At 35.1% G+C, this 21,765-nt stretch overlaps 1 protein-coding gene across 1 annotated transcript in view; it reads right to left on the reverse strand.

Annotated features, from left to right (window-relative positions):
* SYN2 (synapsin II) overlaps nt 1–21,765 on the reverse strand; it is a 135,987-nt gene that overhangs the window by 72,244 nt on the left and 41,978 nt on the right. The window contains exons 2-5 of the mRNA XM_065749652.1: nt 20,644–20,701; nt 18,131–18,222; nt 16,782–16,938; nt 3,093–3,182 (exon numbers count right to left, since the gene is read on the reverse strand). Of these exons, the coding sequence (XP_065605724.1) occupies nt 3,093–3,182; nt 16,782–16,938; nt 18,131–18,222; nt 20,644–20,701 (397 nt within the window). The remainder of the gene's footprint in view (nt 1–3,092; nt 3,183–16,781; nt 16,939–18,130; nt 18,223–20,643; nt 20,702–21,765) is intronic.

A 21,765-nucleotide genomic window follows, 5' to 3' on the forward strand; every position in this document is an offset into this window, starting at 1 on the left:
AGTTTGCAATAACAATACAAGGGCTGAATCAAGCACATGGTTAATTAATATTTCACACATGGACAGTATAGAATTTGTTTCCTAAAGTATTTTGATGTAATTATACATTTTGAATATCCCTCAGCATAAAAGTTATTTTCTGATTTAAATTCAACATAGTTCTGTTTCTTTTTCAGTTTTATTGTAAGTAGACCTTCATCTGAACTAACCAAATGCTCACTGCCTTCTTTGTAGACATTATAAAAAAAATGTTTTCTTCAGTATTTATGAACAACACTAATTGTATGTTATAATGAGTTTTTAAAATGTTTTATATTTGACCTGTCAGAAAATATCCTATATGAAGTGTTTCAAAATTGTTGGCTGTCTAGTTTGATGTCTGTCTGAACACAAATCTTGCTAAACTTACCATAATGGATGGTAAAAAGATCTTTTTTCTTCATATCAATAAATATTTCAAGAAAAGATTTTAAGAAAACCAAACCCTCTCAAATTGATTTATTATTTTCCCTGATAAGGAAACTGATAAGGATTTTGAAAAAGATTAATCAGTGCTTATTTCTGAATGTTACTTTCCTATATAGAGATATTTTTAATGCAGTGACATTGGTACATTATTAATGGCAGGTTACTTTTAAACTTTATTTCTACTTCCTGAAACAACGTGTATGTTGTTAGGAAGGTCAGAGGAGAAATACAGCCTGGTACAACATTTTAATTTGAAAATGACTTGTGGCTTACAATTAGAGAAAAGATCAGAGAATGGAAATGCTACAGGTGAATGCTGGAAAAATAAAATCCTTAAATACTGCTGTATTTTTTCTCTTTTGACACAACATTTTGGTTGTTTTATTAAAACACCCAACAATTATAGTGAAACGCTTGTTCCCAATGTAACGTAGGAGGTAGGAACATGGTGAAATAAAGGGAACTAATTACTGAGGTAAAGGCTGTAAATATGACTCAACTAGCAATGAGTTCAAAAAGCTTTACAGCATTTTGCACAGTTCTAATCAATTTGAGATGTTTCTGTTTCAAGTTTTTCTTTAATGTAGCTCCAGTTCTACACAAAAGAATGGCATCTTTGTTTATTTACCTTTTATTGCTGCCTGAAGACTCAGTACAAATGATCACCAGAGTATGAAAGAAACAAAAGAACCAGAAGCACAACTGGCACACTCAGCCAAAAACTCAATTCACAGATCCTCAGCTTTCCCTTGCTCTCCCCCTTACCCCTAAGTGGGTTGAACTGGTTGGAAGGGAGAGCTCAAGGTTGTGATCTGGGGGATAAGACATGAATGCATGAGCACAAGACGAACTACAAAAAGTTAAAGAGTAAAAATCAAATTCTGTAAAAGTAAATACAAACAAAGCCAGCCATAATCGGTGCTTAAAAATAAAAATTCAAATAGCATATTATTTCAAGTTATTAACTAAGAAATTTCTGATATCCAGATAATTTTACCACCTATTCTAGAAATTCAAATAAAAATGCTACCTAATGTGATGTTGCCTGATTATTTTTCAAGTCACAAAGTTCCTGAGAATTTCATCAGAAGGCACAACCACATGAATGATCTTCAGCATAATCATGTATTACAGCATATTTGGGTGGTGTACAGTAATGCAATACTAAAGCAAAGAATAATTTCTCTAGATTAATATTCATTGTGTAGAAAAATATGTAAAAAAATACTTAAATGTGAAGAATAGTGGCATTCAAAAGTTTGAACAAAAGACAAATAACTTATCAGCTCAGACATTAATAATCAATGTTGAGAAGCAAAATACCCAAAGGGAAGTAAAAGAGAAAAAAACATTCCAATATTTTTCATACTCTGTTAAACAAGCAAAATATGTCATATATATGTATAAATTTTCTTGGTGTTTTATTATGGAATTTCAAGTCAATTAGTCATTTAAGATAGCAGTTTGCAGTCAAATGGGTAGGAACATCTACACCCCCATACTAAAAAAAGTACAATTCAAAATGTTAATCCTTGCCCCAAATTATAGGAAATTTACTTAAGCTAAATAAAAGCATTTTAAGAACAAGGGCTGCTCTGAAAGTAATGCGTCCTGTTTTATTGTGTTGGCGCATGACAACAGAGGAGATGCTGGTGGTGTGGCAGTAGAATTTGAATCTTCCTCCCACTATTCCATTGCACTTTGTTGCTGGTGAGAGATGACAGAAGAGGGACAGTCTGACAGAATGGTGTCTGACATGGAAGTGTGTATGAAACAAAGGGGTGTAACACACATTGCTGGCTCGCAGCCAGATAATGGTTGTGATGATGCTGAAAAATAGTGAGAATTGCCTCTGTCCAATAGTTTTATTGTGCTATTGATATCTGTTGTAGTTTGTACACAATTAAATAGGGGCATTACTTTCAGAGTGACCTATTTATTATAACTAAGAAATACATTAAAAGGTCTGGGTTTGTTGTTTTTTTTTTTCAATAAGACAATGACTAGTAGCTGATAAAATAATGAAGAGCAATTCTGTGCAGGAAATTATAAAAGAGAATTAATCTTGTTCATTCTTAGGAAACTAGGACATATAAAACATATAGCATTAAAAATATATATTGCAAAACAGAAGAGCTGGTTCTACTTCTCTACCTATTACCAATGAATCCTCAAGACATACAAAATAAACATTTTATGAAATAGCTTTTCCTGACAAATCCATCAACAAAAACATCTTTTGATTCCCAAAGTATTGACTATGCAGAATTAGGTTGCAGGCACATCAGCTAGATAAATAATGAACTCTTCAAACACATCGTAAAGAATTAGTTTGAAACAAAACATAAAAGTACTCCTTGCACTTTAATAGTTGTTCTGTGACTTTACAGCCATTTAATCTCTCAATAGTCAGAGGCTAATTAATTGAAAAAATGTCAGCCTTTAGATCTGAAAATCTTCAGCTAACCACCACAATGCTTTCAAGCAGATGCCTCACCTCATCCCTCTGAAAGCTACCAAAATAGCTTTTAAAACAGACAGTAAACATGAAATGGATCACGTGTGTTTACAGTTACTATTTGGCACAGACAATTAACTAATGTAGTACAGGTACTGGTACATACCATTTCCTTGTGATTTGGATAGAACGTTTGCTCAATTAAAGGGAACTTCTCCGGACCCAGAGTTTTGTAGACAGACACCAGTTGGGCAAACTATAAAACAAGGCAAAAACAAAAATCTCAGGAGACCAGTCACACTCTACTGAAGGGTTCTTATACCATCACCTTGCTTTTGGTTTTCTGTGTTTGATAAACTCAGTATAAAATACACAAATATCATCTAATTTCTCTTTTGTCACTTCACATCTTTTTAATCCACCCTATCTATGACACCTTACATTGAGAAAAACACATAGTATCTCTCCCTCACACCTACATGAAATGAATTGGAATGCTGATATTCAGACATCTCATATTTTGCATGTTTTAAGCTGATTCTGTGATTAAATCATTATAATACTGCATTCCTACCATCTTCAATCTAAAGATCAAATATATTTTGCATTAATTTAGGTTCTGGCACCTCAGTGACACTGAAAGGAAATTCTGCAGAATTGGAAAACAGAGAAAGGCAATAACTAACTGTTGTCATATACAAGTCAGATGAAGAGGAAATGAGAATTTCCTAGGCTCTAGCAATGCATCGTAGCCACATGGCCATTCTTTCACTGCCTTCAGTCAACAGTGACATTGATAATTTCAACAGTAATGTGTTATTGGATGTTCTATTAATGTTTTATCTCAGGGGTCTTTCCTCAACACATATGCACTCTACCTATAATGTAGACAATAATAACAACATAAAAATGCAATCTTTTATTAAATTGAAATGTATTTAAGGGCTATTCTCTTCAGTGAGCAGATCAGCTCTTCTGCTCTCACAGTCCAAAAAAGCAAATCTCTCGAAATTACAGTTCAGCAAATGAGGTTTCTAGGGAGCAAGATGACTTTGGCAGTCAGAAGACCACTATTGTTTCAAGACTCCAAAGCTCTGGCTTGTACATGCCCATGATGTGTTTAATTGTCATAATGCCAACATGAGACATAAACAAATTAGCACAACAGTTTGAATAGTGGGATTTGCTGGTCACAAACAGGGAAAAAGCAAAGAACAATACAAGTCTGTCTGTGGTGCGGTATGATCAAATGCTCTGTTAATGCAATTGAGGGTGAAGGGTCAGTAAAAACCTTTTAAAGGTAAAAAAATGATGAAAGATTTGCATCGCATATCCATCTGGCACAGAAAATGTGTTTAATTTAATGGTGTTTACTTAGGTTTGGTTAAACACATATTTAAATTTTGAAAGCCAGTGGAAAATGCCTTAACGATGAACAGTTTTCACCAGAAGCCTAAAAAATTCTAGCTGGATTGTGTGCTGTACAAAACAGTCCTCAAGGAAAAGAAATATTATCACAGCTACCAAAATAAGGTGGTTTGCGAACAGAATTCCTGACAACTTACTGTTTATTCCTGTCCTTATCCAAGATCCAAGTTTAAAATTTCATGATTAAATAGTGCCTATTAAATACACGATTTTAGCCAAACTATTATAAAATAAATCATTTAGTAATAAAATTACCTTTATGAAAAATCGTTTTATAAAAAATTATTCCTAGTATTTCCTGTGATTCTTTCCTGATCTTTTTCCCCATCTTCACCAATAGTGAGTGAAATGCAGTGAGAAAAATGGCACTGTGGAGATTATGACATTCACTCAAGACATAAGTAAGCTGTATTTAATATCACTGCTGACAAATGTTTACTTACTTAAAATAGTACTAACCACATGTAATATACATGTATCTGAAGTACATATAATCTAGTAATTACGAAGCTATGAAATTGCACATAGGAAAAGTAGGTTTAAATTTCCTGAGGCACAGAAGACAAATGAAGTCAGATATCCCACAGAAAGAGGGCTGATTTATCCCTATTCCCTACTGGGTCTCTGCTTCACTCACATCTACAATTTTAGGAATTTCTTGTTGAACTTTTTATCCCTAAAAAAGTGATTTGATTAATTCAACCCAAATTCACACAACAGTTCTGGCATTTTAATTGTACATCCATAAACTACTATAAGTTTTTCCTATTTTCCTTGAATTCTACTGGGCAATTAATGAAAAACAAAATTAACAAGAAGTTCATTAAAATAGAATAGCAATTAAGTATGATCTAGACTCTACCTATTCTATGTTTTCCTTTTGAGCAGTTGAACAAATAATAATAATAATAAAAAAAAGCTACTCAGATTGAAGCAAAATACCACTTCTGAAAATCCTGCTCAATCTGGACAGTTGAGAAGATGCACAGAACTCGCAAATATGCTGAACATGGGATAATACACTGCCCATCTTCTGCTATTCTAACTGGACTGGCTTTTAACAGCCTGCTAGAAACTGCAGTAACAATTCTGATTTTACTTGTTTGTAGGCCTTACCCTAGGAAGAGAGAGGAAAAAAGACAATCTGTGCTAAACAGACCTTATAAATGTTCTGTCTATAAAGTTCTGAAAGTGTTTCAATTTACTGTACTAACCTAGTCTGACCTTAAATTATACCTTTAAATCACAGTAAGGTTTATTACATTCTTACCAGGGCAAGAGCAAGATATTTTTAGATTATAAACTACTGAATTCATATCTAATGCCATGCTGAATGTTCCCAGGTATGGGATGTTTGTGAAACAGAGAACACTGGTAAAGCTCCATACTATGTACATAAAGTGTTCTGTAGTCATATCAAAAGTCCTGTAATTTTTTACAGTTATGAAACAAAATAACCAAAGAATTTAACATGTCAGCAGGAGTCTTTTGAGACTGTGCCTCCCAAAAAGAACAGCATAAAATGACTTCTGCTCCTCTCCAATATGGTATGGTATAGATAAGAAGAAATAATTAGTCAAAAATATAGTGACTTTTTGACTTCATACAAAAGTTTTATGGGATTTTGTTACGCTAAAAATGGAATACCATAAATTTGACTGCGAACAAGAGCACTCAATCCATGAACAGCTGCAAAAAATCACTTGGTTAATCTCAAAGATTTGAATAATGACTTCTTTATCATTTCAAATTAAAACGTGTCTAATTACAATCATGCGATCCCTGAAATGCTCGTGTATTTTTTCCTGAATACATTGCAAACTTTTCCTTTAAACATTTGATACATTGATGCATTGTGCTACCTTTACTTACAGCAAGTTTCTAGTCTCTCTTTCTAGACTGAAGGACCATTATCCATCATGGTATAGAGTTTCATGGTATGCTGAATAAAACTGTGATGCAGCAAACTACTTCACATTTGCCTGTAAAGTCGTTCCCTGCTAGGGAAGTCCCTCTCATCTATGAGTTACAAGAGCAGTTTTGTCAGAGATTTTCCTTTATCACAAGCATTCACTATGCGCGCCCTTTACAGTTTAAGGCTGGCTTCAAATGACAGTGAAATAAGTCCAACTGGCCATCTAATACTGCATGGTAATGACTTAAATGGTCACATGATTGTCTGAACTCTAAACCAGGGGAGCTGACATTCCCCAGAAGCAGAGAAACAAGGAAAAAAACATAGATCACTATGTTGCAAAAAAAATTGTTTGAGATTTAACTGACTGCTGAGATGTGACTGTTTTAGTTCTGTATTCCCATATGTAAATTTACCTTTTTCCAAGTAAGTTAAATGTGTATCAGTGCGGGTGAAGTTACTGAAGTAAAATTTCTAAATTTCTAACATAATATCGGTATTCAGTATTTCCGAGATATTTCTTTGAATATAAATTTCTTAAAAGCAGAAGATGAACAACAGTTTGAAGATTGGACAGCGTCAGTCAAATGTTGCATCACACTGACATTCTTTTTAACCCCTTTCTGATCCCAGCTTGAAAAGTGTTCTGATGAAGAAAACACATTTTCAGGCTGAGGCTTGTATATCTGGTCCTCCAAGGAAAACATGGTTGCCTTGCAAGATAAGAAACATCCAAAAGCACCAACACTCAGCATCATTAGTGCAAAGATAGCAGGTCCTTGGAAGCCAGCAGATTGAGCAAAAAACACTTGTAGGCCCTTCAGTAGGAAAAGAAATGACATGATTCTGTGGAAGGGTACATCTGACACATGCAGTGGGTGGGAGGGATTTTAACTAAGATTTTTCATCATCGCCTGTTTTTACAGTTCCTGTATTTGTATTTGCCAGCATTGATTTTTTTTCTTTCTTTCTTTTTTTTTTTTTTAACTTTTACTATCTGAGCAGCACCTGCATTACTCTTTTTATGCTCTTCATAATACTGGTTCTTTGCTGTGATCAACGATGTTTCTTCTATTATGACTTAGTAAACAATAAATACTTTTCCAGAAGGCACATTTGATATGTTGATACCTACTATGAGAATCAGAGAGAACAGACAGCAGACTGTAACCTCAGTACTTTCTGTCAGCGGGATCTGACAGACAACTTAATGAAAATATTCAAATCAAAGTCAATTCAGTTTGACATGGCAACTTAACAATGAAACACTGCCTACAAATCAGTCTGGGTGCATTAACAGAATACAGATAGATGAGAACATCAAAATATCTTGATGTTCCTACAGTAGTTTTCCATTACTGCTATGCAAAGTAAAATAACACAGTTGGACTATGAATGGAAAGCTAAGTTACAGGGAACTTGCATCATAATTCAAGCAGTAATTTTATAACTCAGTCTAAATTGTTCCCCAACCTTTGTGCAGTTGAACCTCACGTGAGAATATTGGTGCTGATGACCAAGTTGAGTTGTCTTTCCACACTAGCTTTTATTCAAGTCATACTGCTCAATCCATTACTCTGAGACTAGCAGCATTTCTTCCTTTCCTTCCCTTCCTTCCTTTCACTAAACTGCAGCTGCAGTCTCCTCAGCTCCTTCATCTTTGACTCCTCCCTTATCCCCTGGGGTGCCCATCTGCATCTACTGAGGTGAAGCTATTGAGCCTATGTGGATTGTGTTAATCCTTCCCAGAAAGATTTGGGTGTCCCTGTTTCACATTATCCAAAATGCCTGTGGAAATTCATTTGATTTCTGCACCTCTCCTTTTTGCACATCTTTTTTCTCTTCAATTGCAATCACAACTGTAAATAACTGCTGTAATACTTCCATTTCAGTCATATCTGACAAGGTATACAAATAATTAAGAACTTCAAAAGGATACAAAAATCACTCCTAAATAACAACCTCATGCCCTTGAAAAAGGTGCAGAGCTCTCACATACAAACTGCTCTCATGAGAGTAATTTTTTTTCCCTCAAAGAGTTAGAAAAAGCAGGATATTAAAAACAAAACAAAACAAAACCCACCTAACTCAGAAGATCACAGTCAGAGATAGAAAAACATTTCATCTTGGCTTGCAAATTTGAGTAGTGAGGCATCTGGAAATGTGAAACACTTTGATTGATGGAAGAGGCAGTGACATAATGTCCAGACATTGGGGAAAGTGAGATTTAAGGAAAATATGAGAATTAAAATATATATATATATATAGTCATAAACATAAAGCATAGAAACAGATCAAGTGGTGTTTGTTAGAAAAGAACTAGCAAAAGTCATACCATGCGGCCAAGATCAAGATGACTTCTGAAGCTTCTTATTTTAGAATGAAAAGTTAGAAAAGGAAACAAAATTTTATGGAACTGAGTCATTGAAATAAAAAATCTTTCTTGGGTGCACTGGGCAGCAATAAGAATGTGCAGTTGATTCCACAGTTACAGGAACATCGAGTTCAGTGTCCTGTTCAAGGAAACATTTGTGCACCTGTTTACTTTACTGAGACTTAGGCGTGTGCTTAAGCACTTCTGAGAAGGATTTCAGTCTCACTACAATAGAGATTTTATTGTGTGGCATGGGTTTTCTTTTTTCGTTGTTCCCTCCCAAGTATGAGATTTTCCAGTGTGTTTATTTTGAAAATAATAAAATTTAATTCAATGAAACACCACAGTAGAATAGGAAGAAGCTATAATGCAAACAGTATTTTTGCAGATATAGCCCTCCACTATCACTGTTAAGTACTCTCAGAACTTTATGAATTTTTTTACAGGTGTTCAGACATTTCAACATGAAGTTGATTTCAGAAACAATACATTATTTATACATAGAACTGCTGAAAAGCAAACTCCTATTTTAAAACTGCCTAAATATATAGTTAAATTATTTTTTCCTCTCTCAAAATGTGCATAGACACAATCATGTGCATATATAAATTTGATCACACATTCAAATTCAGCAAAAGTATGGGCTTTAACCTATATGGATTTCCCAACCTTCTTGCTACAAGATGAGGAAAACTGAAAAAAAAATCATGTTATCTGTTGGCAAAGCTCAGTGGTGGAATGCCACCCCAACATACTCTCATTCAAATCCAGCACAGCCCTGAGGTGGCTAGCATCCAAACTATGTCATGCTCTACAGCAATATAAACTGAACTGTAAACTAGAGAAGAAGCAACATCACAGACCGGGAATGTTAGTTATAGGTATGTCAGTTTCTAGACTTTATTTAAATATAGTTTCTTTACAATAGAAGCTAAGAAATGGTTAAAGGTCTGTTTCAACTTTTTGCCTCTGGAAACGTTCAGTGCTATGAAAGCCTATAATGGATGTCAAGAGCTCCCAGAGCTGCTCCGTAGTGTAGGGAAGAACAGGGCAAAGTGACAACAGCTTACCACAAAAATTCAAGAATGTAGTAAAAAAAAAAAAAAAAAAACCTGTAGCTACTCTCACATTAAATTAGCCTCATAGCATTAACTACTGGTCAAAGGAAAACATACAACCAATTTACATATAAGTACTTCATTGTTCAAAGATTTATGAATACAGCGCTGTAAAATTACATGCTGCGTGAAACAGAAAACATATCCACTGCACTGTGGCATATTCATTATTTAAAGGTCTCTGCTGTTCTCAAGTTATTTCATGTGAATTTTTAGGAAATTAATATTAAGCAAATTCATGTTCACTTTTGATTGTGGGAATGAAGATAAAATTTCTCTATAAATAGGTACAAATGACTGTTTTATGTATGTAGATACCTTTGTTATGTATTTAAAAATCAATAATTACTATGTACTTTGATCCATTTAGTGTTCAGACTTGCTAGTAAGTTACTTCTAACCAAAAAGCTTAAAATGATTTTACCTTCCTTGTGACAGTTTTGTGAATTTATTTTCAGTTCTCGCACTACAAATCCATCAACGTGTTTTTGCTTTAACTGGCAGACTGAGCAGAGGCCAAAATCTTCACTGGCTGACAGAGAATTAAACTGCAGTTTTTATGCTTAAAGTTCTGCTCAGAACAGGACTAAAAGAATTGCACATGTGGTTTGTTCTCTGTCTGCACTACAGAATACCCTTCAGTTGAATAAGAGCCACAAAACTGGTTTTAAAAAGATATCCTCCATTTGTGTAAATGCTTGTAAATAGGGAAATTGAATTTGTTTACAGGATTGCCACACGCTGTGATATAAACCTGTTCAGACACAGTCATGCAATGATACCCAGTACCTAAGAAGGTAAATCTTCAATGCTTGAGGAAGAGGGGTGTAGAACTTGCTCTCCACTCCTGAAATGAGCAAACTGCTTTTGCTACCATGGCTTCCTAAAGCATAAGGGTAGAAAAAGGACACTAGACAGCCTGGGAGGGGGGGGGGGAAAATCTACATACTCCCATATTTCAGCTGTCCCCAGTATTTTCTATCAGGTAGATCAGTCTTGCTAGAGAGGTTTAAACTTCTGGCTTAAAGTTTAATCTAATCAAATATATAAAATTACAGTCACTGACTCTCAATATAGGTCTTAACATTCCAAAGACATATAATGTTAATGTACATCAATATTTAATGTCCCTAAATTTCTTCCCAAAATCTGAATTGAACACAAACTGCAGGGAAGCACTTTTTCTTAGCGCTGACCTTCAACAGGAACCCCACTGCCATATAGAGAAATGTAATAAACAGACAGATTCTAAACCATGGTTTAGCCTTATAGTAAAAAAAATCTTATTTTTGTTAGTAAGCACAGAATTTTCTTATGGTGCTATAAATATTTTGTGAGAAATTTCTATTTTATTTCATTAAGACACAAAATAGCACTGAAAGTTGACTCATAAAGTAGACTTATAGTAAATAAATTTTCAAAAAGACTTCTCTTCTTACGGGTATTCTTTTTATCTGTTGTTCATTCTCCAGAAAATACTATAACACAATATTGAAACTAATCTATGTGCCTGTGTCTGACTACTGGCATAGCTTCAATAATTTCTGTCAACGGGAATCTGGAATGAACAGAGCTCATTTCTTTTATATGCTTCTCCCTGCAGAGTGCCTGTAACTTTCCTGCCAGTGCCCCAATCTGCAGCTCGGATTATGAAAGTACATCTTAAAGAGTGAGAAGGCCCAAAAGTGCAACTTCTTACAGAAACACATTAAGGAGAAAACAAGTCGGGAAAATACTGTGATGCTATCAGAAAGCAGCATAGGACAGTCAGAAACAAACTCCCAGAACAGGAAGCTGAGAACAGAGAAACAAAGTGTTTCTCTGATGAAGATAGATAAGGAGAAAATCATCTGCAAAACAACACAAAGTAAAACACAATACATAAAGTCATGGAGTTACATAAGTTTGGCAAAAGGAGCAAGAAGAAAAAAAAAATTCAGACTTGGTAAAAAATTCACTCGAGTGTCCAGTCATGAACTGTAGGAAAAGGCACAAAGAACAATTGATATTTATAATACTATGAAGTCTGATAAAAGGAAAAGCCATAATCAGCCTTCCTTCAGTATGTACGCAGATGAGCACTCACTGCTTTTGGCACAACAGAGTGTACTATCACACTTTTCTAGGATTTAAAGTCTTTAATAGTAATAAATTCCTACAATGAAGTAAAGTCACAGTGATCTTTTCTACAAGGGCTTACATCTAGAATGCTACATAAAAAATGCCCCCAAATCTTTCAGGTGTCCTTAAAATACAGATAAGCCTGTTTTCTGGGTCCTAACTCCACTCTGCCAGCTGTTGACCAGAGAAGAATGTCTGGTTTTCTCCCTTTATTTCCCACATTGCTGAACAGAAGAATGATGTAGCGCTTTGTCACTATGCCAATAGTTTTCTTCACTAGAGGCTGAGCCTTCTCAGCATCCAGTTTTCCCATCTATGCAGTGATAGACACCCTTCACAAGTTGTTATGTCTATGCAGCAGCTCAACATGCTACAGTGGGCTCTTAGATCCCTTCTGCGATTATACCAAGTCAGCACTTCAAGCTCTTCAACCAGCTTGGCAGCAACTAAGGTCATAATGCTCACATGCTTTCTGTAGGTTCTGCCATCTCCTTTACCTGAATAAGTGTGTAGTTAATGTATAAGTAGAATCCTCTAAACCAACCAGCCTCCCAAAGCACGCTAATGAAAAAAACAGCCTTCAAGAACAGAGTTCACTTGATGCAAACATTTAAACAATCAAATTTCACATAAACCATAATAGGAAGCATACAAAAATTCATTGGCAGAACAGAATTATGTTTTCTTAAAAAAAAAAAATCTTTTTTTTTTTAATACTACTCCAGCCCTAATCACAAGAGTGTGATTCAACCGAATACTTCAGGCACTGACATTAATTTCATATTTTTAAATTACTTCTCTCCAATGCAATTACATAGTTTGCTCACACACAAACAGAAAGATTACAGTCTCATAAGCCTCAGTGAAGTAAGGACTCCTTTATTTCTGGAATTATTTTTTCTGAAGTAAAACAGACAACAGAATCACTATTCTATGTGTCTTGGTGTTTCCTAGGTGATGTAACAGGTCTGCACACAGATTTGAGTACTATTTTACAACAGATCACAAATCCAGCAAGGAGAATGTTTTTGTGTCCACTGAACTCAATATAACTATAAATTGAACTAGGCCAAATTTATCTCAATAGAACCTGTGATTTTGCAACATGACAACACAAGGAAACATTCCAATTATTGTAAGAGGTTATTAACCTTAGAACAGTTCTTCCACTGCTCGGTATGCACTTAGTAACAAACAACATCCTCTACTTAAAAAACTCACACTTTCAACCTGAGTTCAGATATTCTTACTAGCATTTAAGTAGAAATCATCTCAAAAGCAAAGATCATGAATTTTTTCATGAGGTAAGCAGTAAGTATTATTACAGAAGTGAAATAACAGTTCTGTAATAACCCAAAATGATTAACATATTTCAGTAGGCAAACATTTCACCACACACACATTCAATTCAGTATTTCCTTTGCCATAATTGCTAGCATCTTAAATTTTCTTTGAACTTTTGACTCGCATTTGAAGGAACTAATGCATGTCCTAGCACTAGAAAACAAAATGTAAAACTTGATTTGATAACTGTTTTGACTATGTTATTGGCAACTTCCCCACCATACTCCTATCTTTCAATAATACACATAGTTTAAATACAAATTTGCTGACTGCCTATTTGGCAATGGCGTAGAAACCTTTGTCTGCAGATGCAGCATAAAGCATTCTATCAAAAAATGTGGGATGATGCTTTCATTTCTAAAGCACGGGGTGCATCTGTTTTCAGAGCTGAAAAAAAAAAATACTTTGCTCTATGTTCTAATAATGACCTGTTACTGAGAAGTAGCGTAACAGGAAATGAACATATATCTGTATTTAGGATTCTACACTAGTTCTATTTCATAGCCCTCTTATAATTAGTCTACCTTCTCTGACTTTCCCTTCTACAAATTCTACACTGCTCCTGATTTTACACTTACATAAATACAATCAATTGGAGTCCACAGCTAATTCAATAATTTTTCAGCCTTTAGGGTCCAACACGAGTCCTTGTGTCACTCTATTTTTCTGCTGTTACAGAAACTGTAACTCACTTCTGCCACTCAAACTTTCCATTGTGGAGAAGATCTATTTCTTATCAATTAATAAATATGCTAGTTTATCAGTTTATTTATAGTTTTACTTTATAATTGCCATACTGTTAAGTTGGCAATTTTTATAGAAGTATCATTCATGAAAAATATCATAACCTCCATGCAACAAGAGAACTGTTCAGAAAGGCAACCATGATTCCTATGAAGAGATGAGTCTAAGCTATGGCCAGCACATTTTTGCTTACTTGCACTACTCCAAGATTGATGTGGACACTCACAATCACTGAATATGCTTTCTTCTGATACTAAGATGTACTTTATTTTTATGATGTGCAAGCACGTATAAAGTAAACCTTTCCTTTTCGTTTATCTTTTTTTAAGACTATAGTTTGCTGCCAGGATTTTACATAGGCAAAGTAGCACATCTGAGTTAGAGTTAACCTAACAAACTAGAAGTTAAAAGTAAAATCAACAGGACCCAGATTCTGCTGCTTTATTTGTATATTAGTGAAATTGGCTAAATCAAAGGACCAATGGATTTTTACTCTCTGAATATTCAGTCTGGACGAGACTTGTAACAGGTGTACATGACAACTCGCAGTGGATACCATCCATACACCTGATAAAGATCTCCATGAAATATGGATGAATATGGTTGTCTCCACATCTCCCATTATAACAGAGCTAAAATCACAAAATTCCAAGTTAAAAACACAAACAAGACCCCTTTTACTTTGACAGAAACTTTTTTTCCCCCAGAAAAAAAAATTGCATTCTTTTAAAGTAGAATAAACTAAGGTACAGTTCAGACACAGTTTTGTAATAGGAACTACTTGCACATCTGCTACCTCAGCTGATGGTTACAGGTAGTAAAGCAGATTTGAGGCAATCCTGTTACACACTGTAATGAAAACAGCTTCCATTCAAGGAAACATGGCAGTGAATGTAAATGATGCTGGCTTGAAACAAGTCACCCGATGCTTTAAAATTTATACATAATAGATATTTTTGAGAGGAAGCATCCAAGAGATGGGAAACATACTCTTGCTAAGATTGTGTAAAGTTTAAGGAGTTCAAATAAAATGTATTCTGGCTATCAGAGGTAGAAATAGCAAGGTAGAAAATTTTCAATGGAAGTAAAATCATTCTTTTCTATATTTGAACAAAATAAGCTTATCTGAAAAAAATATTTCAATGACATCCAGGCTTGGAAACAGTACTGAAAAATAAGCTCAGAAGAGAATATATGAAAAATAATCTATCAAAGGTAAGCAGATATGGCAGTTATTACAACAAGTATTTCAACAACGTTCAGTTACTCTCAGCTATTATTAGAAAGATGAATCAGCTCATTTCACTTCTGTGAAATGAGATCAGTTGGAAGAAACTCATATTAGTTTGGTGTAAGAATAACCATGATACTAAAGCCACCAGAAGAATATTGTTGTTTGTTTGTTTGTTTTTTAACTGCATAATTATTGCATTTATATGCTCCTGATTCAGCATTCTGAAATGTATTCTGAAAACCTATGAATGCTCTATCAATTCTTTATTCCCCATTGTAGTTTATTTCAACATAAAAATATGATAAAATTAACTGCAAGATATATATACATTGAGATTCTGACAATATTACATAGTGGCTTTTGAAGTAAATATAAAAGAAAGAAACATCTTCAAGGCAGTAAGAAGTATTACAATAAAGCTTTCCTTTAGTGTGAAAAACACAAGTTATTTTCTTACCTACACATCAAGAGGAAAAAGATAGAACTTGCTGGCTACTTATAGCAAGAAGTATTCTTTAAAGTTGCATTAGCTCTTAGGCAACCGAATACATCTATTAAAGGAAATAATAGTACCATCCATAATCACCTTTTACAGCATCATATTTTAACTTATTCCTAAAAATGTTTAGTTCCTATGATCAAAAACATTATCCAAGTCTGCCTTCATCACTGCAAAGTATGCAGTGAAAAGCAGAAATAGCTTCTACACTGAAGTGATTCTCCAGTGTGCCTCATTATTCCAGGTGTAACTGTAAAAAGGTCAACTCCTACCCAACGCGCCCAAGATTATGAAAAGGGCTTTCAAATGATGAAACTAATAGCTTCAGGTTTCCTCACTGAAGCATAGCCCCAAAAATTTTACAGGCATGAGGAAAACACTGGCTAAAAGTCTTTAAATTATGTTCAAAACCACAAATATTAAAAATATTCTCAGCTCGCGTTTCCCACACAAATTGTGAATAAATACTTTCCTCACTTGAGGAAGGATGTTAGTAGTGGATAGGCTTTCTGTTAGTTTCTTCACTTATTTCAGTATTTACACCACAAATATTTTTTCCTCTCTCTCTCTCTACACTGCCTACACTGTCTTTTTTGAAAAAAGAAAAAAGAAGGGGAGAAAGAAAGAAGAAGGGGAGAAGGGGAGAAAGAAAGAAGAAGGGGAGAAGGGGAGAAAGAAAGAAGAAGGGGAGAAGGGGAGAAAGAAAGAAGAAGGGGAGAAGGGGAGAAAGAAAGAAGAAGGGGAGAAGGGGAGAAAGAAAGAAGAAGGGGAGAAGGGGAGAAAGAAAGAAGAAGGGGAGAAGGGGAGAAAGAAAGAAGAAGGGGAGAAGGGGAGAAAGAAAGAAGAAGGGGAGAAGGGGAGAAAGAAAGAAGAAGGGGAGAAGGGGAGAAAGAAAGAAGAAGGGGAGAAAGGGAGAAAGAATTAAATATCTTAGTTTGCTTTTTGTTCCTTTCACAAATGTTTCACTGCTCTGTGATTTTACATTTTTGTCACTTGGTGTTCATGAACAAGAACTAAACGAGTAAACAGAAATAATAACTAAGTCTGTACCATGAGAACTTTTTGGTCCATCACTTACCACCCATGGCTTATCACAGAAGTTATAGATCGATTCCAAGGAGTTGACACTAGGGATGCCTGCGTACTGCAGCCCAATGATCAAGTTTCTGAAATCTTCATTTTCTGCCATACTGAATGAATGTTGCCGAACAAGGACAAAATCAGGCCTGAAGGACCTAGCAAGGATGAGACATATTAATCATTTAACAAATTAGTTTTTAAAACATCAGCATCTAGAAAATACTGCAGCTCTATTGAGAGAAATCATTGTGGCTTTTCAGGTTTTTTTGCCACTGGAAGATAAATCATTCTGAGAACATATTAAGAATTTACATATTTAAGCCACTGCTCAGAAACTGATAAACAAAGCATACAGTGATACAGTGCCTCTGCCAGCAGCCAGAGTGTCGTGGCAAATGGATCTATACTCAGGTGGAGGCCATTCATGAGTGGTGTCCTTCAAGGGTTTCTCTTGAGATCAGTGCTCTTCAACATTTTTATCAATGATGCAAACAGTGGAATTGAGCATCACCTTAGCAAGTTTGCTGATGACACCAAGCTGAGTGGTGCAGCTGATTCAGTAGAAGGAAGGGATGCCATCAGAGGGGCCTGGACAGACTTGAAAAGTGGACTTATGTAAACCTACAACAAGGCCAAAGGCAAGGTGTTGCACTTCAGTGGAAGCAATCCCAGATATTTGTATCTGGAAAAAGAACTCATTGAGAGCAGCCCTGTCAAGGAGTTGTGGTCAGAAGGAGGGAGGTAACTGCCCTCTCAGCCTCAAGTGGAGTCCCATCCTGCCCTGGGCAGCCTAGTCCTGTGGTTTGCAGCTCCGCCTACAGCAAGACGGAACTAGATCATCTTTAAGATCCCATCTGACCTGAGCCATTCTGTGATTGATTAATAGAAAATACTCAATACTAGAAACAATTATTTCTCATCTATAAATGTCTAGCTTGTACAAAATCACCAAGACTGCCATAAGTCTGATGCAAATATAAGACTCAATTTGATAACTCTGATTCCCAAGCATGTATTTATACCAGACTTAATTCCCATTTGTATTGAGCTTACATGGCAAAATTTTGGTAGTGGGGAGCTGCATGGATGGTTTCTGTGAGAACAACTCAGCAGGTGAAGTCAGGTAAGAGCCAGTTCCAGACAGCTCAAAAGGGAACTGCTCCATCTTCCATGTGATCTATATGTTGAGAAATTTACTTACTGTCATTCCACTGTCCAGATACTTGTCAGGCTTAGTGATCAAGGTGTGTTGTACTTTTCAAAATCCCCACTGCACGTAAGATCAGTTAGTACCTTTTACACACATACGCCACCTACTGCTTTTTGCTGTTATTTTGTTTTTCTTACCTGACAACTTTAGTGCCATTTCGAAATACTTGGATATCTACTGCGTAATTGCCATCAGCATGGGCTATCAAATTGATTTCTGAAAATTCTGCCTATGAAAAGAGGATTCACATTAGCCAATTCATATTATTTTACCTTTATTCCCCCAAAACCCTTTATTTATCTGAACTGCTGACAATATATAATTGGACCACAATAAACACTGAAAGAATATTAAAACAATGGTGTGGGTCACAATATGAGAATGGCACAACACATCTGAACAAAAACAAAGCAAAACAGAAAATCCCGTATAGAGGACTGTGATGCAGTAGAGATTATATATTTGCTTGGTATGGAGCACAACAGAGATTAACATAGGCAGAACAAAAATGTACCTAATGTTTTGAAGCAAATAGCATAAAATAAATGCAAATGGAAATATGAAAAACAGAATACTTTCTTATGACAGTAAGCATGTTTTGATTTTTCTCCCATTCCCATCATATACCTTACTAATTTCTTTTTTGTGCTTTTACTCCATCTTCAAAAATATATGCTGCTACTAAAAAACTGACTTGCAAAACTCACAAGTAAAGAATTGTCTCTATGTTCTCACACTGGAAATGCAGCATTTGAAAGGAATCAAATCCATACCCTAAATCTACAGTTATTTGAAATAAATGGACTGGATGCTTTTCATTTATCCAGTCTTTCATCAGCTTAGACTCTCAAAGCACTTTACAATAACATTACACAGCAGAACTGAAATGCAGCCAAGTGTCTTCTAGAGGATAAATAAAAGTGTCTGTGCTATCCCAGACACTAATAGAGGATCGAGACTGTCAGAATTCTCATTAGTCTACTCATGAAAAATTGTATAATTGCAGGCTTTCCTAAGTGAAATCTGGGTAACACTTCCAAGAATCTAGCGGTCAGTTAAGACAAGTATTGACTTCTCTAGCCCACCAGTTCAACTTAACGGCTTCAGTATGTTCTTGACTTCAAGAATGGATGTCTCTTCATTAAATTCTATATTATATACTTGGGTCATTATTATGGTGTTCTAAACACACAGGGCACGTTTAAGATAATTGTAAAAACAATGCAAAAGGTGAGAGACTGGCATATTTGTATAAATGCTAACAATATTATAAAATGTATATATTTTTAAATCTAAGATTGACAAATAATCTCTCCCATTCATTAATAATATTCAATTTAAAAGATTCAAAGTATAGGTTTTGTACTTCAAAAGCTTAGCACATGACAGAAAATACTATAAATTATTGGTTGCATGTTGTAAGTAGTACAAAAGCAACTTTCTTTGGTAATAAGAGAAGAACACTAAAGTAGTAACATATTTATACACAGTTTTCACTGTGCTGATGCATTAACAGGATTCAGTGATTAACAAGGATCATATAGCTTTAAGGTTGTCCTGGTCCTAAAAAAGATTATATGAAGGAAATTCTAGTCACACACAGAGCTCTTAATACTGAAGAGTACACATGATGTCAGCTGCAAGGTCTGATATATGTGTGAATAGTATCCGGAGACAAAATGGCATGCTTTCTTTTTCCCCGCTTTCCTCCAATACTGGTGAAGATCCATGTGAAGCTGTCCCAAGCCAAGAACCCATGGCAAATATTTAGTGGTGGAAAGAATAGAACCAAGCTAGATGTTGTAATATTAAACTGAATACGAATATAGATAAGATGGATCCACATTAGCTGGAGATAATTCTGACTTGAAACATCAAATAGAATTAAACATTTTGAAGCTCTACTGAACTTTTGAGTTTTTCTTATAGTACAAAGGATTACATGTGCATATATATTTTCATATATACATATATATAAATATATATAAGTTGCTCCAAAAGTAATGCCTCCTAATTATTTCCATGGAAACTACAACAGATTAAAAAAATAAATAACACTGCTCGATAGAGCCAATTTTCAGCTATAAAATAATATTTTTCTGCATGGTCATCACCATTAGCTCTATATTTTTTTGACATCAATGTGGAAAAGCCTGCATGCCATGCTCATAATCAAGCTACACCCACAGAGCTGGCCCATCGTTACTATTGCCACTGCTGAAGCACATCACCAACTGCCTCACTGCACTCACATCTGCTGCTTTGTCTCCATAAACTTTCAGCAAGCACTGATGAATGCCAGTGGGTGTCATCTTTTCCACACAGAGAAATTCTATTACATCCATTTCCTTCATACATGCTTCCATGTCATACATCATTTTATAAGACTGCCTCTCTTCTGTCATCTGCCACATAGCAACAAAATGTAATGGAATACTGATGGGAAGGTTCAGCCTCTACTACCAAACCACCAACATCTACCCCTGATGCTGCAGGCCAACATAGTAAAATAGGAGTCATTACTTTTGGAGCAGACTTTATGTGTGTATGTATATATATATATACATATATACAGTGTGCATACTACATACACTCTATATATGTTTGTATATATACCTATGCAAACAGTCAGATTGAGTCATTTAATTACCTGCTCAACCTTGATGTCATATTCTCCATGGACCTTCTTTCCACGAAAAGCCTTGGCCCTGCAGGAAAAAAGGGAGATAGAAATGAAGGATATATATCTGTAATGTGTAACTACATAAAGATTCCTTTATTGCCTTTATACAAAAATCCTTTTACACTCTTTTGTCTTAAATATCCCAACTCACACTGTTTTGTGATTCCCCCTAAAGTCCTCCAATGTGATTTTCAACATTAAAGCATCACTGTAATTAATCTGAATGAGAACTGTGATAAAACACAATGGTCCAGTCTCTGAGATGTAACAAGCAGACAGTTCTCTTGCCTTCTGCAAGTTGTAACATTTACCTGCTTTGGAGTTAATAAGAATGAAAATAAGCAAACTCCCAAACAAAACAACTTGTTGAAAAAGCACTCAAATTAAAAAATGAATATAATATCTCTTTATCTTCTCTGTTCAGGACAAAGTTTAAAGTACCTTTCCCAGTTTTACATAACACAGTGAATTTATAGCAAAGCTGTCACTTCAACACTGAAATATTATCTTAGAGCAATAGTTTCTTCGGTGATGAATGGTAACTTGACCACACTGAGACAAGAAGCCTACCAGAGCATGTACCTTAACAAATGTCAGCAGCTGATTCCTTCTTTTTGACAGGGAACGGAACTACGAAACCACAGAGTCACAGAGAGGCTCCTATGTTCTTTAGCATTAAATTCATTGCATTTATTAGAATGTCCTCCAAATATTACTTAAGGTGAAATGCTATCCTTCTAAATTTTTTTCTACTTCAGCATCATTTAGAGATGATGCAACCTTTGAACAACTATGCTCTGGCATGATTTGTGTTTCAACAAATAACTTAAGCTTTGAAAATAAACAGCATAGTGAGTAATGAAGTTATGTCATGTAGGGCTTGAAAACAAGCGTGACATTAACATTTAATTTCAAATTAGCATCAACTAAAATTAGTTATATAAAAATGTGTAATATTCAATAATATTCTCCAAATGTTGATCCACAAACATCAAGAATTTATCTGGACTTCCTTAAAAAAAAGCTAAACACACTGAGGTGCTGGAGTGTGTCCTAAGAAACAAAGCAACAAAGGTGGTGAATGGTCAG

This window comes from Cyrtonyx montezumae, unplaced genomic scaffold (assembly GCF_038088225.1).
Source record: "Cyrtonyx montezumae isolate F1298 unplaced genomic scaffold, pur_monq_1.0 scaffold_6, whole genome shotgun sequence".
NCBI classification, from domain to species: domain Eukaryota; kingdom Metazoa; phylum Chordata; class Aves; order Galliformes; family Odontophoridae; genus Cyrtonyx; species Cyrtonyx montezumae.